Source organism: Curcuma longa, chromosome 3, assembly GCF_044706935.1.
Source record: "Curcuma longa cultivar G26 ecotype Majalengka, Jawa Barat chromosome 3, ITB_CL_G26_1.1, whole genome shotgun sequence".
Taxonomy (NCBI): Eukaryota; Viridiplantae; Streptophyta; class Magnoliopsida; order Zingiberales; family Zingiberaceae; genus Curcuma; species Curcuma longa.
Window position 1 is genome coordinate 4,641,548 of NC_133863.1, and position 27,201 is coordinate 4,668,748.

Consider the following 27,201-nt stretch of genomic DNA (forward strand, 5'->3'; position numbering starts at 1 on the left):
ACTCGTTGAATACATCAATATAGCACACATGCAATCTAGAACATCTAAGGGTATCACAAACATGTTATCATCTACTTCGGTGATATACACTGCCATAGTCCCTTTAAGAACTTGACCACGAAAGGATGCATCCTCATAGTTAGTTAGTAGATTGAGATTTCATTCGTTAACAGAATCAACCAAATAAATCACTTGACCAACTAAGAACGATCCTGCATTGCCACCCATAGAATCACAAAAGAGCTCTCAGTAGCCCCTGGGGCATAGTTGAGTTGCTGAAGTGGGTAAAGATCGAATCTCGACGTAGTTGAGGCAATGTCCTTTTCCGTCGTAGCCAACTGCAGTTTCTCAATCTACCTTATCACATATGGTCGTAAGGCTGACCGTGTGGGGTTGTTGGAGTGGCAGATTTACTTTTTGCTGAAGAAATAAAAGAGCTCTCAGTAGCTCCCCAAGGCATAGCGCAGATGGTGGACATATGATATTTTTGATGCAACAGCTAGTGAGGTGAATCTCACGGGAATTCACGATCTACCATTCATTTCATCATGCGCCTCCTATCTGTATATCTGAATTTACCTTCCTCTTCATACCCCGTGGGGACGGCTTTAGGAGGTTGCTGAGGTGGCAGATCAATATTTTTTTAATAAAAGAGTTCTTAGTTGCCTTTAGGGTGTAGTGTAGACGGTGAGAGCATGATATTTCTGATGTAACAACCAAAGGTTGAATCTCATGAGAACTCACAACTTCTCATTCACCACATCATGCCCCCTCTGGTAGGGTTGATTTTCAGCAGATAAAAAATGCCCCACTAGTTGCCTCACTCCTATAAACCTTATTGTTGTTGAGTAAAATCCTCTGTAATTTATCCTCTTTCAAAAGGATATGAGGCCGCTTTGGAAGGACGTCAAGGTGATAGTTTCACCTATGCTACCAAAGTAAAAGAGCTCTCAGTGCCCCCACCTATTCATTCGGTTCGCTGAAAAAAAAGAGGAAAATTTGAAAATAGAGAATATTCGTCAGTCCACCATGTTTCGGATTCACTGACCTTTAATACACAAGAAATAATAGAATTCTTCATTGGAAAGCAAAAACCATCATTGAATGACCAAACTATGTACCAGAGCTACAATCCTTTTACATTAAACAAGAAATGAACAAGGATTTAAAAAACATAAACTAAACAACTGGTAAATCACTGCCAAACGTTTAATTACCACAACCTTCAAAAAAAAAATCTAAAGATACAATATACATAATCAATGTAATGTAAAGTAGCTCCCGGGGCTAAAAGGTGATTAATTCCTTATGCAACGAGAATTAAAATCTGTATATTACATCTGAAAAATTTTAAAACTTATGTTCATCTTCACTTTCCAATTTACATCCTCGTCCTTGCTTTTTTTTTTTCTCGTACTTTTAGCAAACATAACTCTGAGAGCAGCTCAATTATTTGCATGTGCATCCGAACCTACTACGCATGCCCACTACACCAAACATAAACCTCAGAGCAGCTTCAGCCCCACCACATGCAACTCCTGACGCCCTACTTAACTCCACGACAAGGACAAGGACAAGATCACCTAATTCCACTCAACATAAACGTGATATTTTATATATTCAGTAACAATAATGATACGAATCGAATGTGAAAGAGAGGGGGAAAAAATGAAGGTTAAATTAATGAAGAATCATAGATCATGAGGTGCGTGCATGTATGTTTGGCCATGGTCGTGAGGCGATGCGGGCGTAGAGGAACTCGTTCCAGGTGTCGGGGAGGCCGGGGAGGCACCAGTGGAGGCAGTCGGCGAAGGTGGCGGGGTCGGCCTGCTGCTTCGGAGTCAGCAGCTTCCCCTGGCGGAGGGTGTGGACGGAGGTGTGGGCGTCCTTGCGGAACTCCGACAGCGCGGTGATCTTGATGAAGGAGACGGGGAAGCGCATGGAACGGAGGACGCTCTCCTCGATCGCGAACAGCCGCCAGTCGGTGCCGATCTCCAGCGGGTGCGACAGGTTCGTCACCGGCAGCGTCTCCAGCGCGCACTTGATCCCCCCGGATTGTCCCAGTCCAAGCTCCTGCATGTGTGTGTTTATTAATTGTAAATTAAATCCACATAAAATTGTACAGCCAAATTGTAAATCCACATAAATTGTGTGTCGGATGGTTTAATGATCTCAACAAACATGGGAAGTGGACAAAGGAAAGTTTGTACAGCCAATTTGAATATATAACTATGAGAAGGAGAATCTTGTTTGCAAAATATGGCCTGGCCACGAGGAAGGTGGAAGCATTTTGGCAATCGTGCCTCAATATTGATGTCACTCTTTTTCAAGCTTCTGGCAAATTCACGTCCCAAGCTTGATTTTCAGAACCTTCCATCTTTCGGGGATCTCTCATTTGAAATTAACTAGCATGATAAAAAGTTTATAGGCTCAGAAGCCTCAACCTAAAGAAGTCATTTTGAGATCTCTAGCACGAAAAATAAAAATTTTGACCATGCAAACTTATTCTGAAACTGATTTTTTAAAGTTCGTACAGAATGAACTAAGCAAATCAACATACGGCATGACTATTTTATATAATCAATTTCATTGAAATCTATCTTGAAATGATCAATGTTGTTGGTGGAAATATCTGGAAGAGAAAAAAAATATATCTATTTTTAGAAGAAATCTGGAAGTAGAAGAGGTTGAATTGCTGCCTGAAGCAGCTGGTATTCACACTAAGCTACCAGAGACAAAAAGCCTAAGAAAAACATGATCTGGCTTTGCACTCAGGTTCCAATAATTGATTTCTCAATTCTCTGTCCAACATGTAGGCTAACTTACAAATACAGTGCCATACTTCAAAGTCATTAGGGATCTACTAAATGGTTTTAGTTCTGAATTCAGTCAATGTCAAAGGAGGAGGCTAATTAACGGTGTCTACAGCAGACCCACCGGTGGAGTGTCATCTCAAGCATTTGAAAGCAACAAAAAAAAAGGATGAAAAATCAAAATCTCAAACTAGAGCAACACTAAGGACAAGTTTATTAAACTTTGGAATTAAGGACAGTGGCAGAGAAATAAAGAATACCTCATGTGATTGGGGGATAAGCTCATGAAGAAAACCATTGTCTTCTTGGGATTCAAATTCCTGTGCACCCATCTTGCCCATATCTTGAGGACTCTCCTGTAAGCCGCAGTCCTCTCGACGTTTGTGTGGTTTGTTGATCCTCGGCCAAACTTTCTCCTCCTGTAGACATGGAATTAAACAGATATCATCAGTCGACATATATAACACGCATCCTAACAGCAGTAGTTCATTCTCATAGATGGTATCGTTGTTGGAAAAGAATTACTCACAAGACTTTCATCTTGGGCGTGTTCATCCACCAGATGTAGGTGTTAAAGACCAAGTAATCCACTCCCTTCCACTGCTTTCCATGCTTTTCTATGGAGTTGGTGATGATTCGGTCAGGGATACTGTGAATTGTTGGGTCATCGGCGTTCGATTCCACCAGGAATGGCGCCCAGTAGAACTCCACTGAAGCATTGTATTCCTACAAGGCAAAATTCCATCAAACACCTGGTCCACAGTCCCACCCAAACCATAAGAATGCATTCCTGCTGCAAACTTGTGCCCCTACCTCTGCTCTGAATATGTTGAGCGATCCAATTTTTGTGAGAGACTTCTTGTTCGATGGGATGATGGATTGGACCAAGCACACCATGGACTCCCATTGGTTCCTGTTCAAGGAGTCCCCGACAAACATGAGGCGCTTCCCCCGAAGCCTCTCCATGAACACCTTCGCATCAAACCTAGGGAGATTCAAACAGTATTCTTCTTTAATCGCGAAACCCGGGCGTCTTGTTCGATTAGAGATTAGTAATTGAAATTTGAACGAGTCATTCATCAACGGAGTCTACCTCGGCAAGTCGCAAGCACGGGGCTGCCACCGCCACTTCTGGTAGGTGTCGTCGCGGCGGCCGTTCCGCATGCACGTGACCTGTTCGGTCATAAACCCGCACTCATCCTCCTTGTAGATCGGGTACGCCACATCGTCGTACACCCAATCGCCGTCGAACAGGTCGCAGGTCTCCGGCACGTTCAGCACCACTCTCTGGGGCTTCGCCTCCGCCTTGCTCTGTCCCCTCCCCCCTTGGAGAACCTGGGGGGGAGTCGACCGAGGCGGCTGGACCGATCGGGGCACGTCCACTGTCACCGTCTCCTTCTCTTCCTCACTCACCGTCTCATGTTCCTCCTCGTCATCGAGCTCCCCCTCAAGGCTATCGATGCGGCCGTTGACATGGCTTTCGTGCCTGGGCTTCGCGATGAGAGCCTGCTGCCGCGCCGAGTCTCCGCGACCGGCCAGGAAAAATTCGGCGACGGACTCGACGATATCGTCGCTGTAGACGAAGACGAGGAGGAGGAAGACGCTGAAGAGGAAGGCGAAGAAGGGGCGGTTCCTGCCACTCTTGCGCGGCTGGTGGTGCTTCATGGAGAGCGATTTGGGGCCGAGAACGGACGTCCTCCGGCGAGGCGAGCGCATCTCATGAGGAAAGACGCCGATGAGAGCTCGATCGACGAGTAACCAAATCTCGATGGAAGAGAAAAAGAAGACGAAGCAGAACAACACACGGAATTAAGACTGCGTAACAGAAGGAAACATCGGAGAAATGTGGCCAAGTTTGGTAATTGTTAGCTTTCTTTGGTTAGGTGTGACGTGTTGAATTGGCTCTCAATTATTGTTGTGTTTCCTTCAGCGAAAGCCGCCAACCAAACGGCTACATGATTATTATAAAAAAAAATTATTTTAATTTCATAATATTTAATTTTTATCTATTGTAATAAATCTATCTCTTAATAATCAACTCAATTATATCTTAAAAATATTCGATTAATTTCAGATGATCATGATTATATATGAAAAAATAAATTAAAAATTATAATTAAAATTAATAGTAAAATTCTACTACTTTATCTTAATAAATTTTAGTCCGTCTAGTTAAAACATTAGTCAGCATTAATGGGCGAGGTCCCCTTTTCGGAGCGAGGGTAGGAATCATGTCATACTCGTGTAATTCATTGTCCCCCTCTTATTCAAAGGATGTGTACTAGCTAAGGACCTGTTTCTTGGAGAAGATTAGGCGAACAACCCACCAGTTCACAATTTTCTAAATGGAATCAAACTTCAGTATCTACCATGTCAATCAATCAATCACTCAAACACCTGGATTGCAGTAGTAGTTTGTGTTTTTCTTGATGTCTAGGAACTTATAGTCAGCTCTGGGGCCTTCTTCACTTCCATCTAGGCCGAAACATGGACTCCGAGGGCAGCTTTGCCCGAGGGATCGAGATTCTTTGCCCACTGCGAGTCCCACTCGATCGCCTTCGTAGTGCTACAAGCCATACTAAGTGTATTAATTTCGATGTAATCCATATATATTTCCATAATAATACGATATTATCCATTTTAAATCCACACCTTCATGATTTTATTTTTGGACTTTACTCAAAAGAAAAAGTTCTTATTAACGGTTAAGAAGGAACTCCCAGTGGTCCTTTGTTCGAGGAGTAGATTGTTAAAATACAATCAAAGTCCCATATTGAAAATAAATGGAAAAGATCTTGAAATTATAAAATAAAAAAGTCTCTCATGATTTTATTTTTGAGCTTTACCCAAAAGGAGAAGCTCCTATTTGTAGGATCGAGTGCACGTGAGAGGGAGGGTGAATCACGTGCTTTTTAAAATTTTCGTTCGTTTAAAAACTAGAGTTAGAAACTTTATGCTTTGAAAAGTGTGCAGCGGAAAATAAGACATACGAAGCGAGAAATGAATACAGGAGAACACAGCGATTTTACTTCGTTCGGAGCCTTCGGCGACTCCTACTCGAAGGCCCAGGTTCCTTGAACCTTTACGTTGGGCAATCCACTAAAATCCTCAACCGGTGAAACCCCCGGTTGAGTGATCCGATACAAGGTAGGAAGTGTGACACCCCCACACTCCCTAATAATTAAGTACGAATAAATTAATAAACAGTTCGTTACCCAACACAGATAGAATATCTGAAGCAACTCGGATGTTGGGATCAGTCTTCCGACAGCGGTCGAACGAAGTAGAGTTAGAGCCTCGACTACAGCAGGGAGACACGGAAGTAGCAGCACAAGATCTTTGAGCGTGAGAATTCTGTTGAAGCTTAGATGAAGAACCATGCATTACACAGCTTCGCACAGTTCCCTTTTATAGGAGTATGAGGCTTATCCAAGATCCGAAATTGCTGTTTCATATCCTGCATCGAAGCTTAGCTGAAGAACGGAACCTTTAACGTGTCAATCAACAGGAGCATTTAACGTGGCAAAAGGATTAACTGAAGAAAGAGACATTTATCCTTAACCGTGGCAATAGAACCACTTAAAAAAATTTAAAAATGAACTTTATCCTTTAACGTGGCAATAGCAAGAAAAAGGTATTATATATATATATATATATATATATATATATATATATATATATATATATATATATATATATATATATGATATCCCGCGCGACAGAAAATCGCGACTCCCCTACGCGACCGCCGACCTCCCGCCGTTCATCGCCGTCGTTCTTCGCCGTCCGGTCACCGCCGGCCACCATCCCGGGCTCGTTGGAAGCGCAACTCGACGGCCATCACTACCATCCCTACCTTTTGCAGCCCCAAAGGGTTCTACTTTAGGAGGACCTTTTGCGTCACCAGAGTTTGAAGCAGCAACGGAGGATTCTCCTTTTCTCTAATCTCCTTTATCCCCAACTGCAACAGCTACAAAAGCAGGATCTCCTTTATGCCCAAAAGCTGCCTCTACTTTATTTAGCAACTAAGGAAGCTACGTAAGCACCTGCCCCAGCCTCACCAGATTCTTCTACTTTAGGCACGTACTGTACCATCCGCCCCAACAGCAGCACCAGTAGTACCAGTAACTCCATCGGGGTCAGCCCTATCTATCTACAGGAACTGCAAGAGCTGCCGTCTTTCCTTTAGTTAGCACCAGTAACTCCATCTGGGAACTTATTATTATATTAGAGGGCCTATCTACAGTAACTCAGCGCCACTAGACTCAAGATCAGTAATACTAGCAACTGTTGAGCGCAACTATTTGTAATTAACCCTTGAGTCAAACTCAAAAGTCGAACAATTTATATTGATTTTAGGGATCTTTTAGGTAAATTCGGATTAGTCGTAAATAGCCCCTTTGGCTATTTCTCTGCCCAATATTATATACAGGGGTAGCAGAGGAACTTATATTATATACAGGCGGATTAGAACTTAATTATAGTAAGTAGGGCCAAAGGGGCTATTTATCTCCTTTACTAGATTTTTGTGGTCGTCCCTCTCGCTTAGGAAAGAGAACTACCATAGAATGGCATGCTCGCTCTTATGGTATAGGCAGAGGTAGAGGCATGCTTTAGAATTATAGCGGAGGTAGAGGCATGCTTTATCATCTCCCGCCCTTCTATCCCGCAGTCGATCTATGCAATCCCACGGAGCGGTCTAGGTCCTCCTAAGAGTCGCTTTCTTATAGGACCTTCGAGTCGGGAAGCGAGGCAGCGATCACCCTTCCTTCCCAGGCAGATCGACCAAAGAGTTCTCGCAAATCATAAGAGTAGGGCAGCGTCTTCCTTCCCAGGCAGATCGACCAATGAATCAGAAATGGAGGTCGTGGGAAAGAGTCCTGCCAAGCAATGTCTATGCGAGGAGCGAACGGCAAAGTTGAGCGATAGCGAAATCTTTGCAAACACATAGGTGAGCCGACCACCATGGATCTTCTTAAGCAAGATGATAGTAGCTCGAGTACGCTAGACGCGGGGAGGCGACTCATTGGCATAGGCACGGAAAGATCGACTCTCAGCAAGACCTAAACTCACCGGAGGACGAGGCAGCGCCTACGAAGGCTCGTCTGGCGGAGGCACTTAAGCAGATCTTTCTCGCGAGCAAAGAAAGGTGCGCAGCGGAGGAAAGCTATGGCCTGTTCAGAAAGTAGCTATCACCCTAAAATCAAGTAAATTCGGTGAGTCATGGCTTTCACATTCATTCCTCTTGTCAGCTAGCTCTGCCATGCGGACGTGTGGTGCTTTCTAAGTGCGTAAGATTAGATAGGTTAGGATAACTAAGCACGGAAGATCAGATAGGTCAGGATAAGACCGACCGTACTGAAGTTGATTGGTTAGGGCAGGGAAATGAGAGGATGAGAAGAAGACACTTGCTTCTCCCATTCTTCAGTTGATTGGTTAGGGCAGGAACCCTAATTGAGCCGCATTCCTTGAATTTCATTGTTGAATCTTTCCCGTGCCAATGAACTTTGACTTTGATTCGTCAACGAGAGCTTCCGACGCCTAAAATCAAGTAAGTTCCTCCTCCCGTAGCCTGGGATTGGGATCCCTTCTCGTGAGTTGAGCTTGGTGGGATTTGCCCTCCCTACCTAAATTATAGTAATAGGTAGTGGGACTTGACTCCTATTGAGTGAGGAAGCTACATGCGTCCTACTATTACTATAATTAAAGTAATGAATCGGCTAAAGAAAGTTAAGGTTCGGCAGCGAGTTCCATGAACAAGAGATAGAGAACTGACCTCATCAAGACTGACCTCATCATGTAGAGTGTAGACGGGGGAAAGGAAGCTCCTCTTCACGGCTCACTGAAATTAGTCTAGCTCGGATTAGGCGGTGTGCTGTCTGCCTTCGCTTCGGCTTCCTCCAGTCCTATATCTCACTCACGGGCTGGCTCTCAGCAAGCAAGCACTGGCTCTTCTGCAAGCAGGCAATCAAGATCGGCTCTATAGTGGAACTTGCTACGTGGGCGAGCGTAACTTCAACTACTCTACAGGTGGGCTCGTTCCACTCAAGCTAGCCTGTCCCGGAGACTCAGCCTGGGTTATTTGCTTCAGATGGATTGCAGAGATTTCGCTGTCGCTCAACTCTGCCGCTCAACTGTTGCCCTCTGCCGATGTCTGGTAGATCGTAGCCTGGGAACATGGTCGGCAAAGTGGGCTGCTTCTGCTGGTCTCCCTCTTCTCTCTTGTTCAGTTCTTTCCACACTACGAATGAGCTGATTCAAGGGAACGTAGCCTGGGACTGATTATTGAACCGCATGAGTCAGAGCTAGACTATAATAGAACACCGCGTAGTGGGGCAGAGTAAAGCTACGCGCGATCTCTGCAATCATGTGGAAGGAAGCAAGCGCTACGTGGGACCGCCTGCCTCTCTTAGGCCTCTTAGCTCCTCTTCTCTATTCTATTCTGATTGTAGATAGTAGCGATCTATCCCACCTATCTTCGCCAAGCCAGCCAGCAAAGCAGCGAGTGTCCCTCTTTCCCTTTAGCAAGAATCCCAGTGCTGACATTGCAGTGCTCGAATCCCAGTGCTGACATTGCAGTGCTCCATGTTCTCAGATCAAATAATAATAATAAGAGACCAATGAAAGAAGTTCCCAGTAGCACAGGACAGAGGCGGGCCCTTCCTCAGATCAGGAGCTGGTCGGCTTGAGCACAAAGAAAGAATCCGCGCTATAGTAGTTCCAAGGTAGGCTCCTTCCACTTTGGTTCACGAACAACTGGTCTTCAAGTCAAGCACTCTCCACTTGGCTCCTTCCCTTCCACCTTGCCTTGGTTCACTCGCTGGTCGAGCCCTACTGATACGTTACCGAAATATAAGTTAAAATATGTGGGTTCTACTATATTATATATAGTTAAATTAAAGCTACCAGAAGAAAAGTAGTTATTTTACAGTCTACTGAGATAACTTTTTCTACCAATTTAGACTCCTTTTCTCTGCGGGACTGGTTTCGCACCTATATGGGACTCGAAAAGTGGCCGACTCCTCTCCGAGTGAGACTGGTTTTGATGCCCTAAAATATAGTAAATTGCGGTCGGATAACTTCAGTTGCTAATTGAACCCTCCGAGGTCGCTCAGAGCTCCCGTTCACTGATCTTCATGCTGCCGACCTACTCCCACTGACTTGAGAGGATGATCACTGCTGCTCCGCACCTGCTTCTTATGGAAGTGAGGTCCGATCCGCGTGTTCTTCTTTCTCTAAGTATAGTACGCAATCGGAATCAACTTTTCATTCTTTTCTTCTAAGAAGTTAGGACTAAGAAGCACTGCTACGCACCTTGGCTCTACTCTAGGTAAGAGTGTGGTTAGCACCTGTCTTATCTTCTTTCTTCTGTAAGTGAGGTGCGATTGGACTCTTCATAGTGAGGCCCTTGATTGGACAAAGAAAAGAGTGAAGGTCCGGGCTCGCTCCTGTCTTGCATAGGTGAGTGAAGGTCCTATGAGGATCTACAAAGAGTATAGGTAAGGAAGGTACTATGGTACCGACCGACCCGGACTTATGGGATTAGTTACGGGACTTATGGGATTCGAACCTTTGATATGAAAGATGATTGCGCGCTCCACTTCTTTTCTTTCAACTGAGACTCTCACCCTCTTGGTCCGAGCCAGACTAGCCCGATTGGACGGGACTGCCTTCTCTTTTGAGTCGGAGCCTAACTAACCCCGCCATTGATAGGAGTAGGCCATTCCGAGGAAGATTCATAGGCGGGCAGGAGTTGAGTTGGGATTAGCCTTTGCCGATCTATTCTTTCAGAGAGCTCCCCATTCACTCCTCACTGGTCCCTATTGGTCTTTGCTCTGCGACACTGGTTTGGGCCCATAAGGAGATAGCATTTGTGCAAAAAAGCACACCATCTCAGAGAGGAACTACTTCTGTCGCTATATGAGATCGAATTTTGAGCAAAAAGAACCTACCTGCAGAGCAGAACTGGTTTGCCATATAGATAGGACAAGAATGATTGATTTGAAGAGTGCTTCTACGAGCGCCACTACTCTTTCACTCGCTCACCCCGGTCCTGCTGCCAGGGAAGGAAGGCAGGAAGGCGCTCCCTTTTAGTTGCAAAGATTTCGCTCAACGAAGCCCTTTGACTGACTACCCGAAAAGAGACAACAGTGGCTACATTTGAACAATTGAGGAAAATATGACTATTGATTGGCCCTAGAGTGGCAAAGTTGAGCAAAGCGAAATCTTTGCAAAAGCCTATAATTATAATTATCGGATAGGAGCTCGGCTGCGTCTAATGGTCGGCAATGAATCGGTTTTCCGAGTCGTCTTTCCTATAAAGCATTCGGTGATCGCATAGCATTCCTTAGCCTTCTCACCGATGCGGCTGGCTTTCCTCTACCGTTCCTCAATTCACATTCTTTGACGAACAAAGAGTCACCTGGGTTCTTAATTGTCAAGAAATAGACAAGATCAGTTCTCTGAATCAACTGAACAAGTAATGGCTAGGCTCTCTTCCGCCCGCGCTCCTTCCTATCTATATCTATAATTCAAGTAATGAATCGGCTAAAGTCTCGTAGAGCCAGAGATCTCTTCTTCACGGCTCACTGAAGATTCTTAGTTCATCTTGGCGGTCCGAAGATTAAAAGGCGGGCACCTTCCTCTCATCCCCGAACAATCAAATTGAAGAAAATGCTTTGACTGTTATATTCGACTGCTTTGAATAGCCATAGAAGAGACCTTGTAGCTCTTGGTCGCACTGCTCCCGTCATCACTAATATATTGGACTACTATTCTTGTCCTCCCTTCCCTAGTGGTCGCCTTTCACCCGAGCTCTCTTATGAATAGGGTAGGGGTCGCTCTTCGCTCGGGAAGCGCTCAACTTAATCAGGCTCTGTCTTCGGTTTCGTCTGGCTCGTCAGGAAGAGGGTTCAGTCAGTCAGTCCCTGGGTCAGGCAAATGACACTATATATAGAAAGACAGTGACCATGCCTAGAGCGGTAGAGAGGGCTTTTCATCACTTGAACTCAGCCCTTGCGAGATGCTTTCTCCTCTCCAGTCAATTCACCTTGTCCTCCATCCTTAGCCGCGTCACTGCTGTTCGCCCCTCCTCCTCTTGGTGCTCCCCGAACCGCTGGCAAAGAAAGAACTCTCCGGAATTTATATTTATTTTAGGAACTACTACTTTTGCAGGCGCCTCTACTTGCCTTAGTTCAGCTCAGCCTGGGACGAAGCCGAGTCCTCTCCTCTTTTCTTTCGATCTTCTCTTTCATCCAAGGCATGAGTTTAGGGAACTTCAAAGGGATTCCTCGGAGGCTAGGCCTGATCGCACTCGTCACGGGGCGTCACTGCGTTCGCTCCTACCGCTCGGATTCACTCACAAGGGCAAGATCAGTCTGCCGTGGGCTCTCACTCGCCGCTACTAAATCAATGAAAGGTAGGGCTCTCACTCGACTCCTTTGATCATAGTTGACGACTCATAGTTTAGTTGACAAGAGGAACATGATTGACAAAAGAAAAGATTTGAATGGAACAAAGCAAAGACTGCTTCAACGACGAGACTCATTCCTCTCCTTAAACTTACTAAATGAAGGGCGAGACGTCGGTATCCCTCGTTCCTCTAAGCTATTAAGCTATATTAATAGAATGACTCCTTCCCTTCCGTTGGCGTCGCTGTCGCTCGCTCCTTGTCCTCTGACTGGGATCCGAGATCTCCTTCCTCTGCCGCACCAGGGACACCTTTTTAGGCATATCCGCTTCGCACCTCTTCTTGTCAAACCGGGCTTTAAATGCAAGTGGTTCGATTCACAGTTGTCAGTCTAAATCCAATGGGTGAGAAGCACACAGAATGATTGGCAGGCACGATGAAGGTAGATTCCCCACGCCTGCACCTTAGATACCTCAGTGTGGGACCAGTATCACGATTCTCTGGCTCTTGCTCTCTCCTCGGGATCGCGTCACTCTCCCTCTACCTAATTTGGTGCTTTCGGATCACAACTACGGGAGCTGAGACCCTCACCGACGAAGAACTCTTGCTCTCTCAACCGAATCTATCTCTTTGACCGATAAACTTCCTAGCCGGGCCTCACTTTAGCTCTCCTCTAGGAATCACATCAGTCCCCCTCTAGGAATCAATCAAACCATCGCATGCTACGGACTCCCAAGATCCTCTTTCCCAGCGATTGCAGATGTCAAAGTCGCTCTCCTCGGTAACAGATGGAAGGATGCTCCTCGACTGGTACGTGAAAAGACCTGGACCTTGTCGTAACTGCTTCCTTCTCTCCCCTCTTGCACTCTCCCCCTTTCCCTTCCTTTTCGACTCTATATAGGATTCTTTCCTACGACCAGTCAGAGCCGACCGCTCTACCACTGAGCTACTGAGATAATATGTCCAGAGAATGGATTGGACTTGGAAAGAAAGGAAGATTCAAAGGATGATGCACAGAACTCTAGATCAGAAAGAGATGAGTGGCATCTGCATTTCGTTCTTGGAGTTCTTCGCGCGGGCGGGAGGAATGAAGATAAATGCTGGGGTACGGGGAAGTCTTTCTCACTTGATCTTTTTAGTAGCAACCGAAAATGGGTCGACTTCATGCTCTCTTATATCTGATGAGATAATGCTCTCCCTCTCAGCTCTTGAATACAACATGGTACTTGTCACACCATCTAATCAAGTAATAGATGTATTTGTGCTATGCATTCGTGCCATCCATACAGTTGAGCCCATGGTACTTAGTCGTGTGTCTTTCCCATTCACTCAAAGGAGCCGGGAGACTCCTCCCAGGGCAGAAGATCTTTAGTGAGCTAGCGATCCTGAGCTAGGAATAGGTCAAGGATAGAGACGGGGCGCACAAGAACTAGTTATCAGACTGACTCCGTGGGGCAGCTTCAAGAGAAAGACTCATTAGACCCTTGCCGGCACGACTCAAAACCTTATGAGAAATGGTGTGTGCATTGCTAGGACCAAAGATTTATGATAAAGCGAGACGAGAGTTAAGTTCCCGAACAGCAGACTTCTCCGATAGAGCTGAGACAGTAGAAGAGTTGGGTAGCGTGCGGTCATTTTATATTTTGATTGAGAAGTCGCTTTCGACCTTCCCGTAAATTGAGATCTATCATTGAATTTGAGTAGCTTGCCCTCCCTCGGTACACATTCGCAAGCACTCTCTATCTTTTTCCGCTCTGCACCTTCCTAGAACTGTCCGCCTTCCTTCTAGTTCGCGGATATTGACCTGTAGAGTGGAGTGGATGTCATCCTTATGCATCTCGCCTTTCTCACTACTGCTTGCTTTCGCCCTCACAGAACTTCCCGTTCGCTTTTAACTGACGCCTGCCTCTGAACTACTTCCTCTTAGCCTTTTGAGCCCAGCCTACCGCGTTTTAATCAACGGAGAAGGGGGTTGAGCACTCGTCTTACAATTCCTCAAGCGGAATTTATATTTATTTTAGGAACTACTACTTTTGCAGGAATTTATTATAGTATGGGCAAATATAGTCAATTCTTGCAGCAAATATAGTATTACGAACTTAATATATATACGGGGTGTACCCCACTATATATTAAGTTCTCTTCGGGATCGCAATACCGTAATTTCAATATTAGGGAGATAGTCTCTAATGATAGCTCGACTGATAAGGAGAGGAATGAACTACTTTGACTTTCGGGATACGCGGGAGCAGGAGAGTTTGGGAAAGATTAAGAATTAACTCGATCTCCAACAGCTGCTGTGAATTAACTGAGTTCTTCATCTCGGGTTAGAGTACGGGACTGAAAACTTGAATAAGCTGGTGCTGCTTCAGGAGAGGCTCAACACCTTATTGTAGCTCACCCAACGGGTTCAAATATAGGAACAGAGGAAGCAGATGCCCTTCCGACTGAGTTCTAGGTTTATTATATGTATGCCCGGCGCGACCAATAGCTCTAGTGTATTACTCTTGCCTCCCCTTTAGTAAGTGGGGTAAAGGAGACCGTACGGGTTTAAGTGCATTGAGGAGATTCGGATTAGTCGTAAATAGCCCCAAAGGGGCTATTTATCTCCCCAATATATATACAGGGCCCTAATATATACAATTGAGGAACTTATATTATAGTAAGGCGGATTAGTCTACAATAGCCTTTGGGGCTATTTATCTCCCCAAAAATCTAGTAAATTACGCAGAGGAGATAAATAGCCCCAAAGGCCCTACTTACTATAATTAAGTTCTAATCCGCCTGTATATAATATAAGTACCTCTGCTACGCAGAGGAGATAAATAGCCTTTGGGGCTATTTACGACTAATCCGATCGCCAATATATAGTAAGGGCCGCCTTACTATAATATAAGTTCCTCTGCTATGCAATTTCTCTATTCAACCCTTACTATATATTGGGAAAGATCTATTCGTTCTATATGCACTCGGCCCTCTCCTTTCGCTTTCACACACACTATTTTAAGGCTTTCACACACACTACACTATAGTAGGATAATAATCATTCTAGGTTATAGGCTTTTGCTTTGCCGCACCTTTCTCAAGTTCTCCTACTTGCTCTACTTTCACTTTAAAGAATTCTGTTAGGCAGATCTAGAGTCGTTAATCCTAGTTTCTGATCTGGAGGCGAAAAAACACGGGTTTTTCAACTTGAACGACTGATTTGAATTTCGAGAGTGAAAGTCGAGAGTTTGATCTTTGTGTTTTTTCCCTGCTCCAGGCTATTCTTTAGTCCCGGACTCATAAAGGGCAAGCACGAACAAGAGGCTTACAGAGTTAGCTTTCTCTCTAATAGTCATACTAGTCTGATATCAAGGAATTAGTAGCTTACAATTCAACTACAGGTGAAAGCATTCCCTCATCAGTCTCAGGATTGGACTAAGAATCTACAGATGAAACTAGCCAATCAAGGCAAAGAACAGTCAATTCCTCCGCTACTGCTATTGAATATAGAGTGGAATTGTAAGTCACTATCGAATTGTAAGATGCTACTAGAGAATCTCCTAATTGAAAAGCAAAGTAAAGAGAAACATTACTAGCAGATAGGGATGGAGAAGAATTAGTTCTAAGTTAGAGTTCTTTGCTTCCTATTCTACCTAAGCCTTAAGGCAGGGAAGTAAAGAAAGTCATTTTGGGGAGCACTTTCCGATTATAATATACTAATATACTACTTAAATGAAAGTCATTTTGTCTCATTAGAAATTGAAAATTTTTTTTCTAAAGAAAAAATTCTATATTTTCATTAACTCTTTTTGTTTGTTCTTTGTTTTGTGTTTTTTGTTTCGGGGCAGATTGCTTAAAATGTAATATGTTCGCTTCTCTCACTCTTTTTCTTTCTCTTCGCCGGTCTCCGGTTGCCTAAGATCCTTTATTGAAAGCTCTTGAGTACAGGAAGGAGTGAAATTGAAGATAAAAGAGAAGTATCTACTATATGCTTAACACATGCAACTCGAACTATTCCACTATCGGGTCCCGAACGAGAGGGGAACAAGGTGTAATTTCGAGCTACGAGCTATCTAAAGATACCGGTCGATCTTAATCTGAATTACATGGTATAAGAATAGATCGAATATCTGAATTAAATATTTCATGAGAAGACGACGTTCTTTCATTCCATTTGATCGAGAAAGCTCCTACAATAGAGCAACGCCATGAGTGGTCCGGAATGGGCCCGCGAAGTACTTAAGTCAGTGCTCCGGGGCCTAAGATCAGGAATTCAAGCTCTAAAGTTAACTCTGCGTCAGGGAGATCAGAGATAAGGGAATTTAAGTTGATGCTTAATGCTTAACACATGACATAAACAGAAGAATGATTTTATCAGGTGCGCTTAAATACTTATAGTCTGATTATCCTTAAGGAGATACAGTTTGGACAACTGTACTCCCACAGAAGTCAGAACTTACTTCACAAGATTTACCTGTTCTCCCCTCTGTCAAACACGGGGGTACAGTCCCAAGAATCCATTCATCCCCTAGATCCCAACAACGCCATAAGAAACCATACTTTATTGAATTCTGATCTTTAGTATTGCGTTTCCATGTGTGCGAGATCATAGGAGGATTAAATAGCTCTTCAAGACTGGGATTGGGCGCAAGCGCAATTTCACAATACCACTTAAGCCAGATTAGCCATTCTTTCATCCATTCGCGATGAATGGTCCGCTCAAGTCAAGTAGATCTTCCTCGCCTACATACCATAAATGATTGCTTGGTATCAAAACCAATTGCTTGGGTTTGTACTTCGCTCTCACTCTATCGATTATGATCCCCTTTAGATAAGGGTTCATGGGGTTGCCCCGTCCAAACCACAAATCCAAAGGTAACCGATAGTACGAAAGGGACCTATCCGCTACAACACGCAGCCGTTTCCATCGCCTCGAAAGACGAGTAGAGAGCATGCGACCACGGACTCGATAGCCAGCACCAGCTAGCCTTACAAGACACCTCATAGAGAGGTTGTACTTTTCAGCCAACTGACACAGCCCTATAAGTGACGAAGATGCCAGAATCGCTTTCGCAGATACTGGAGTCAAGTTAACTTGAACTCGATCTACCCAGAACTGTTTAGCAAACTCAAGAGCCCCTGTCTTAGAGTCAATTGACTTAGACTCAGATATAGAGACATCCATTGTATCTAGCAGAGCTTTGTACCTTTCGGCCACAGCTCTGTCAGCGATCACTATGTCGTCGCCGAGAAGAGCATACTTTCGAAATGGTGCCGTTCTCCTAGGGTAAACATACCACGCAGCCAGCCACACCATGAAATGGTGTGAGAGACTGAAGAGGGCCCAAGAGCCGTAATAGCCCAAAGGTTGCCCAGCGGCAAAGTAAACAAACCTCGCTTTTCTTAATAGAGGGCGATGAATATGAAATACATTACACCACAAGGTCCCATTAACAACACATAGCGCTGTCTCTTGCCCAAAGAAGCATCCGAAGATCTCCGTAAGGACTAAGACAGGCCACCTATCCGTCGCAGATGAAAGGTCGAAAGACAGAACATCAGTAGGGCAAAACCTGCTAAGACGGTGGATGGGGCCTTCTTGATTGAAAGTACCATCATTGGGAATACGAGATAACACTCGCATAGCCCAGCTATGTACAGGGTGCAATAAACGCTGTCGCACATAGTTTCCTATAGCAAACAGACGCCTTTTGCCAGCTCCAGAAAGGGTACAGGTCAAACGACCGGGATGAGGACCTAGGGCACTTAAGTGCTTAAAGAACCCTTCCAAGACAGGCTTTACCCTATTATGGAAAAAGCATAGATCCTCACGGACAGCCATAGTGTTATAACTATAGTCTAAAGGATATAAAGTCCTCCATGACCACAATGCACCAGGATGCCAAGCCATCTTCTTACGATCAAATAACCTCGCTGAACCAGCGAACGCCGCCAACTCGTATTTCAGTGATGAAAATACGTTTGGTTCGGGTTTCGGATCTTTCCAGAACCTACGGTCATCGTTAGGTAATGACTTCCATGTCGGCCTCCAAGATATTCCCTTATACATAGGAATCTCAGAGATCCAAGGTAAGTACATCTTCTGAAGGTGTGAAAATTTACTTTGAATTATAGTAAGGGCCCTCGCTCACCTTCTTATGCAATCCCCGAAAGAGTTCTAAGAAAGCCGACTCATAGTAAAGCAACTAGATCAAGCAAGCAAGAGAGCTGGGATCAGAGAACACCGTTAAGCAGAGCGACTTCAAGGAAAGCCTACTATAGTAAGGGCCGACTCATACATTAAGCGAAGTCGAAGATCAGTAATAAGAGATGTCGAGTCCCGGTCCCTTCTAAGGCCCTAACCTACTGCTATTGCTACCTGGTCCTCCCGATAAAGATGGAGAAAAGAAAGAAGGGCTATACTGATGATGTCGCGCGGCTCCAGGTCAATTCATGCTAGTCATAGCTGTCGTTTGCCGATGCCAATGGACTCAGGCACCATAGAGCGGAATGCATCTTGGTCTGCCAAGGAGAGGGGGAAAAGGAGCAAGGAATTTGACTGTGGAGCGAGACGACTACAGAGGGTGACATGATCTGCTCTTACTAGTGCAGCTGACTACGCTTACTAGTTATGCTGCCTAGGACGGATCAGTTGAGCGAGCAGCTCCCCGGCTTCTTCTCCTTGACATCCGGTCTATTCGATCAGTGAAAGGGACAGAAGATAGACGACAGAGGGCACTCCTTCTAGTCAGACCTTTGAAGTAGGTGCTACTATAGTTGAGCAAAGATGAGTTCATTGAATGATGAAGTAGGCCTACTTATGCTCTCCACGCCTGCTACCCTATGTCTCCGATGGATGCTCTGCGATGTATGCTTTGCAAAGGATCCGGCCCCGACCTCATTGTTCTGCCTAGCCCAGGTCAGAAGTCCTGCTTTAGAGGCTAGGCTGGGCCGGGTGATATAGATGGTGTGGGCCCATGTGACCGGAGAGACGAGTCCAGCTTCCGGACGGGTGAGACAGAATCTTTCTGCTGAATGGGACGGTTGACTAGGACTAGGGTCAGAGTGGAGATGTTCTCTACCTACGATCGATCTTCTCCGCCTCACCTCTATTGCACACCCTTGAGTCCAAGGTCCTAGACCCAGTTCCTTTACTCTCAGCTCTATTGGGGTAGCTGGAATGAACTCTTTGCCTCCCTTTCTCAAGCACAGGAGTAGATCGTACATGTACTATAATTAAAATGACTATTGTTCTGGCGAGTTCACTTTCTCGGGTACCTGGCACTTTTATATGAATAGGTCGGCCTTTCATGCTCTAATTCAAGTTCGTCAGAGAGATTAGATGACACTCAACGGAGGGTGGAAAAAATGCATCTATAGTCAAGCCTGAACGCTACGAGGGTAGAGGGCTTGAGCCCCTGCCCTTTCGCGCAGCCATGCCCATTCACTGAATCACCATTCGGAGACCTATGAACACAAGTACATGAATCCCCACTCGGAGGACAAAGTAGCAGCTAGGATGGCCCGCCAACTAAACACTCCCTGGCCAGCCAACCCCTTCGCGGGATTGGAAAAGGAAGAAGAGCTCGGCAGCATCTGCCCGCGGACCAACTACTCTTGAGCCTGATGGTTTCGGCCAGGTCCATCTCCGTAAGTTCTGGCCCGGCTCTAAGAAGGATTAGCCTCAAGGCTTCTCCATCCCGGAGTACAGAAGTTAGATCAAGAGCTCTTCTTACTTCTTCTTATGCGAAGTCGAGTAATGATTCCTTTCCGAAACTATTCAAAACTACGAAAGATCTGCACTCGTTTCGCTTGGGGTTCGCTAGTCCCTTCTTATATTATAGGGCAGAAAGAAGTCCCTCGGGGCAGAAAGAAGTCCCTCGTATGCGGAGTCGGCTGTCTATGCTAGGAGTCGTCCATCGCAGGAGTCGGCTGTCCTATGCTAAGTCCACTCCCTAGCCCTAGTCCCTCGTCCCTGCCTCGCTAACTAAGGTCTCTTCTGGGTTAGGAATGAATATGCTGACGGGTACGGGTTAGAAATGGGTTAGGAATGAATCTGCTTATAGTCGTCCTCACAGGGTTAGGGATTCGTATGCTTGCGATTCCTCCGAACTCGTATGCCTTCTGTTCAAGTAGTTTGCTTTCGATTCCTCCGAAGCTTGCCTTCGCTGACCAGCATGAGTTGAGCATCGAAGCTGAAGCTCTGCACCTACGCACCGGAACCTAACCTTGTTGCTGGTGGCTCCACCATTAATGGAGCGTAGTGGGATAGTCGGCTATAATATATTATAGTTCAAAGGTTGGCTCGTTCCACTGCTATATATGGTACCACCGCTATATATGGTAGGCTTCGTCCTTTATGGTTGGCTCCTTTCGTCCCGCCTAAAATAAATATAAATTCGCTCGTTCCACTTCCTTAAGTTGGTCATCTCCGGTCTCAGCTTCACCCTTCTCTCTTAACCGACCTCTGCCTCTCCTACTGTCTTCAGTTCTTGGGAATCTTTCATAGTCGCGATAGCTCGCTCCTTTGCTGACGATGAGGGGTTCATTGGGAGAAGCGGGAAGCACCTAGCTACCTTCCTTACGGGAATTGACGGGAGCTCTTGCTTTAGCTGAGGTGATTGGTCGATCCGAGCTGAGTGAGAAGGTTTGCTTGGATTCCTGTCCCCAACTTGGAGTATGGTGCCAGGGAACGCAGACTCTGCCGATCAACGAAGCCCAGAGCCTGATTCTATTTCTATTATAATTAGATTATTCATCGACAACCCCGTAGTGGGGAGAAGAAAACCGTAGCAGCCAGCCATTGACATTCTGATTCTGAGCCCACTCACCGAGCGGTCTTTCCTAGGGCCAATCCCACTCATGGTCGGCTCACGTGAACTGAAGCCCATCCGTATAGAGTCTGGTCGAACCTCCACTCATTCACCCCAGGCACTGAACTAGAAGCCCACACGGAGACTCCCATCTCTGATTGAACCGATGAGCCTACCGTCTGAAAGGCAGGTAACGGGCTCCGTCAAGCGACAGCGCGATCTCTGCAATCCCCTACGATTGAGATATGAAAAACCTATAAGAAGCACGCACTGAGCCAATAGCCGTAAAGAGTTCTCTCTCTCATATGAAAACGGAGCCTTGGGACAGTCAAAGGCTAGATGGGAGGGCCAGACCCCGGACTCTGGTCTAGAAGCCATTCATCCGTTCTCGCTTGAGTTGAGTTTAGTGCCTTCGCATTCGCATTCATGAGCGGCAGCCCATCGTCGACTCGAGGTCTGTCTTCTGAGGCATGCGTGGCTAAGTTGTACCCCAACCCCTTCCTCGGGAGCGTAGCATCTGAGCTCTCCTCGCTTCCTGGATTCGTCTGCTCATCTTCCTCTTCCATATGCCCTCAGCTCACACTTCTTTTCTTAGGATGGGCCGGACTCGTTATCACTCGTTCCTTAGATTTTGATTCCACGCGACGAGGGATATATCTCACTTGGGCTTGGGCCGTCTCGACACCAAATTATCAAACCCTTGAATCAAAAAATGAAAAGATAGCGTAGCAGTGGGCTATAATGAATGAGCTGAGTTGGCTTCCCAAACCTGATTCATGAGTAGGAGCATGAGTTGGCTTCCCTGCACCTTAAGAGTGATTAAGCGTTGAGTGGGCTTCCCTTGATCTTATAATAAAAGAGGTTGAGTTCCGTTCCTCACGAGCTGGTTGATCAGATCAGCTCCGCATCTTCGCTCGCTAACTGAGGCGATCGCTAGTCTGACCGGATCCTCCGGATCCTCTCGCCCAACTCTCCCAAACGTCCGCTAAGGATCTCTCGCTGCCTCGCCTCAAGCGTGTAAGGGCTTCTGCTCTTTCTTTCTCTCTTTCTTTCGCCTATAATATAAGTTCCTCTGCTCCCGGCTTCGATCGGACATCTCCTGGATTCCATGCCCTAACTCGCCCAGCTTCGATCGGACTTGGATTACGCACGCCCGGCGACGAGAACTTATCCCTTGGCCTCACGAACTGGTCTCTTAGTCCCTCTTTTCTCTATGATGACTCATTGATTTGATTGGACAAAACAAACTGATAGAATGAATCCTTGGCCGGGTCCGTGCTGCTCTTGCTCTATCAATCACAAAACAAAGAATCGGAGCCCCCAAAAAAAAAAAAAAAAAATACATAGCTCCGCTCCGAAGAAATGGAAAGAATTGAAATGAGACGAGACGCTAGCGAAACCTCACTGATTCTGTTCTATACGAAGATATACGAAATTCGGAAGACCTTAAAAAGCACACAGCACAGAAAGAGAAACGAAAACAATTCGGAAGACCGACCTTGGAAAGCAAGCTTTGACACAGCACAGAATGAGAAAGAGACACTGAAGACTGAAATGAATGGAAAGCTGGCTCACTTCAGATGATTAGCTCTTTTGACTTGGCGGTCCGGTCCGAAGATGAATAGTTGCATGCCCGAACCAGAGCCTAAGCATCGCTCCCACTTCGCCAGGAGATCATCTCGGAGACGCGTGCCAATCAATGGTTCCTCTAATAGTACGCATTCAGATCTCGCATAGCACCTCCTTGAACAGCCGAGCCCTACCTCCCTATGGTACCGAGTCTGGCGTCACATAGTTCGCTCCTCAAGTCTCTCCACGTGACCCGACCTCTACTCCCCGACCTGGTCTGCGTCTTGTAGTCGCTCTCCGAGCCTGTTAACTTGAAGTCGCTCTCTATTGCTTTCAAGCGCTCCGCATCTTCGCTCCGAACCCTCTGCCCTCTGCTCTCTGATTTGATCTGAGCTCCGTCACTGACCTTGCCCGTCTCTTGAAGAGCCTCATCTCCCCTCTTACTTTTCACTACTATTTCTAGTTCACTACTATATGTTCTATTCATCCTTTTTCACTACCTGCTTGACTACGGCTATTGAATCCCCGAAAGCCAGCTATCTTCCAATCGGACCCAGAAAGCAAGAAATTCTATCTATAATTTAAGTTCAGGCAAGATAAAGAAAAGACCCAGAGAGGCAAGATCACAGTGAGAGGCTCCCGGGCAAGAGATCAGGAAGGACTTCCTCGAAGAGATAGTCAGTGCTGTGCATTTGACCGACTATCTCCAAGGAAGTTCTCAAGGCGGAGGAAGGGACCCGTGCCGAACGCTATCACCTTTATATAGGTGAATTATTAGTTGTTGGGCAAGTAGGTTTCAAAAGAATAATTGTTTAAGGCAACACCAAAGCCATTCACTCTTTCTCCAGATCTTTTAGGCATTTTACCGCAGCAGATTATTACCAGTATAATTGCGTGCCTGCAAAAGTAGTAGTTCCTAAAATATATACAATTGTATAAATTGCCTTTGCCTAATATAAAAGTAAATTGAGGAGTATAAATTGCTACGCATCTGATAGTCTACAATTGCTACGCAATTTACGACTAATCCCCCTGTATATATATTGGCTTATATTTTTGGGCCTAATATAAAAGTAAGTTTCCTGCAAAGCGACGTCGACGTGGAGACCGATAGGGAGAGAGAGAAAGAGTTCATGGTAACATTCACGACCTGTTGCTAGAGAGTATCAAAGATAGGCTCGACCATAAGGAATTTACTTGATTTTAGGGCTCGACCATAATATTAGGGAGCCTAACTTTAAAACGATGTTATATTATAGTAAGGCGAGTATTTTCTCACTCGGACCTCAGCAACAGTCTAACATGGCATTCTTCACTACGAAAGATCTGCAGCAAATTACTGGTATTACTAACATGGTGTACCATTTACTCTTTCCTAAATTACGGTATTGCGATCCCAGTCGTGCCTGCAAAAGTAGTAGTTCTATGAAAAACGTAGAAAGATCTGAATTTATATTTATTTTAGGGGGTTCAGTAGCTACACCTTTCACCCCCGACCTACTTAGAGAGGTTAGAAATAGTAGAGACAACACACTTTAGACTCTAAAGCACATCATGTGCGAGTGAACTCCTTCTCTTGCTAGGACAGGAGGGTGCAGAGAAAGCTCACGAGAGAAGCCCTATCCCGTCTGCCTCGTCCCTCAGGAGAGTCAGGAAAGGACTAACACTCAATCTTAATGATGGTCTTTCGTGCAAGACCTGAGAGTCGAATAAGTATATTCAATAGTAGCATGTCTGATTATTGTGTGTTGTTTATGTTGTTATCCGGATAGAGAGAAGGAGCATCACTCTCAGTCATTTCCGCCTCGGGCAAGTCTTTATGTCTTTATGACGTGTATTTATGTGTCTTGATATAGTGTGTATTTTTTTATTGATTCTTTATAGTAAGTTTTTATGTTCTTTGTTTTTGCATGATAGGGTGTACTTGTTGTGGCGAAGCCGGTTGACTATTGGCAAGGGCACCCTTCTTCATTCAAGTAGTCTGCTTTCGTAGGCAGTTCCGTATCTGGCTCTTGTTGTCCTTTCAATAAGTGAATTTATGATTGGGAAAGTGTTCAGTCGCAGTAGCTCCTTCTACCCCTGGCCTTGCTCCCGAGTCATAAGCAGTAGTTGGATCCCGTGCCCTTACAAATGACCTAGGGAAAAGGGTAAAGAGCTATAGCTTATACGGGCTACGGACAAATGAAAGTGGCTCTCACTTATTGTCTTAACTAGAAGTGGAAGATTGTCTTTATTGTCTTTCTTCTGTGTATGAAGTGTTTTTATCCCTCTCTCTTACGATTAGTGTTTTTATCACTCTCTTTCTCTTGCACGGAATAGCACTATATCAAGACGGACATCATTCAGATTTCGTGCGATAGAGTGAGTCAGGCGGGTAGGGACGAGCGAAGAGAAGAGCGATAGCGACAGGCTCCCCCGTTCCGTTAGGGACGACTGCGACGTGGGAATTCCAAGAGTGAATCCAAGACGGGAGCAAGGATCTAACCAACCGTTCTAGGCATTTTGCCAGCCAATTCACAGAAGGAGCCAACAGGGCTTCCTCTGAACTTGAACTCTGCTTCTGAAAGGTCTTATCCCGTCCCGGAACTGAGCTAAACTCTCTTCAGGCGGTTCACGGAAGAGTTTGAATGAACTCTTTGAACGAGTACTTGAAGGAAAGGTGCAGAAGGCAAGGGACGACCATGGGGAGCAACTCGAGCGTAAGCGAGAGCTACGAGTGATAACAGTATACGACGTCTCGACCAAAGAAGAAAGACTATAAAAAACACATCATACAATATAGCACAACATCCGCTCATTCCGTGCTTTGGAAAGGACTCGCAGAAGAAGTGCATTCATGTAGAAAGTGTGTAGTATCTTTCGCACACTCGTATATAAGGTCTCAATCTCTATCGCATAAGAAGTGCATGATGGTATTTTCACTGTCTGACGTCTTTCTTTCTTGCGGTGTGTTGTCTCTTTATGCAATCGACCGAGCCGTCTCATAGCTCTGAGGCCGCAATCGGTATATGCCTAGAGCGAGCTATAGCGCCAAGGGACAAGACAGCAATTGAGTGGGAAAGGCCGTCCTCACTCTTCAATCTTTGTGTACTGACTGGATTATGAAGTGAAAGAGAGAATTGGATCTGTGGTCAAATTGGCGTATTACCGCCCCCACTCGAGGAAGAGTAGGCAAGGGATAAGCCGGCGTAGGGCAAGGTCTGACTCATCTTTCGGTTAGCTCAGCTGCATTTGCTTCACTCTTTGACCGTAGGTTTGAAGTCAGGTTCTTCGGTTCTTTCCCTCAACTGCCGATCGAGATAGTGAGATGTCGACAGCCATCAAGCACGGAATGAGCGATATAGTATGAAGATGTTCAAGTGCGAAAGAGTTAATGAGAGTCTTCTGTGTTCAAGAGCGAGAGAGTGCTTTCCTCTTTTGATGTTCTTTTCTCTCCCGATTATCACCCTATCGCACAAGATGTGCATTTCCGTATTTATGTGTCTTTTGGCCACTCAGCATCACTCCCTTTAAGGAATCTCCATCACTCGTTCCGGGTGCAACTAGGAAGATATGAAGAGGATGGTTCTAGGTTCAGGTGCCAGTCCGGGCGGCAGGAGGTTTGAGGCGCTTCGCAAATTCAGTGTTTTTATAGTGTTTTTAGCACACTCTACTAGAAGGTCTTTTGAGAGTCTTTTATAAGTACTCACACGATTCGTGCAATATAGTATGATGTCTTTCTATAGTGTGTTTTTATGTTCTTTGTTCTTCGGAAGCCTTTCGCTCGTCCCTTCCATTCACTACTACGGTATGCAAGTAGAGATTCCGACGCTCCCGATATCGCAATAAATTGATGGCTCTTTCCCCCTTCGAGTGCACTCTCGATCTATCTAGTATAGTGAGAGACTCTAGTCTCGCTCATGTATAGTGGAGTGGTCCAGTTATACTCATATTGAATTCACTGAAACCCCTACGAAAGAATCACTCTACAGAGCACCCCCGCACCAAGCACCAGCGTATATTAGTAATGAGTGCCATACTCGTTCACGATCAGAATCACTCAAAGAATGAACTGCTGGAACGAGTCCAAACCGATCTTTCTTTCTCGTACCTCTCAGAGAGGGGAGTAGATTCTTCCAAGAACGGATCTAGAAGACTTCGAAAGCATCTTCTATGCGCGTCGGGCGAAGAAGGGCCTTGACTTCCTTCCCCTGAGGCAGTCATTCCATTCCTTTCTCTGTAAGAGGTACTTCACTAGGGACGGTTTACTATCTCTTCCGATAATAATGCCGAGCCTCTCCTACAATAAGAAGGGAATCAAGCTCTAGACCTTCTCCTTACCGGTACACACGAATAGGTCACAAGTGGGAGAGGTAGTTGGAATTGTCCTTCCAAGGTCTCGATCCCCTTCCAATAAGCTAAGAGCCTGCCATGCGTGCACCCGCGCCAAGCAAGAAAGCTCTTCAATAGAATCCACAATCCCGACAGTGCGATGTTGTGCATGAATGTAAAGAATAAGCTTTTCAGTGCTCTTTTGAGTGCTAAAAGAGAATAAGAAATTAGAAGCTATTAAGTGTCTGTTTCACTTGATAATGATATGATTGATCCAGTGATTATCTCACGAGACCCTCTT

The 27,201-nt window shown here is 45.4% G+C and overlaps 1 protein-coding gene and 1 pseudogene across 1 annotated transcript; both read right to left on the bottom strand.

Annotated features, from left to right (window-relative positions):
• Positions 1 to 1,180: 1,180 nt before the first annotated feature.
• On the bottom strand, positions 1,181 to 4,636 carry LOC141822763 (protein trichome birefringence-like 28; annotated as a pseudogene).
• Positions 4,637 to 16,900: 12,264 nt separating this feature from the next.
• Positions 16,901 to 18,307, bottom strand: LOC141823102 (uncharacterized). Its single transcript, XM_074710374.1, has one exon. The coding sequence runs from the start codon at positions 18,305 to 18,307 to the stop codon at positions 16,901 to 16,903; it is 1,407 nt and encodes a 468-aa protein (XP_074566475.1).
• Positions 18,308 to 27,201: the final 8,894 nt, after the last annotated feature.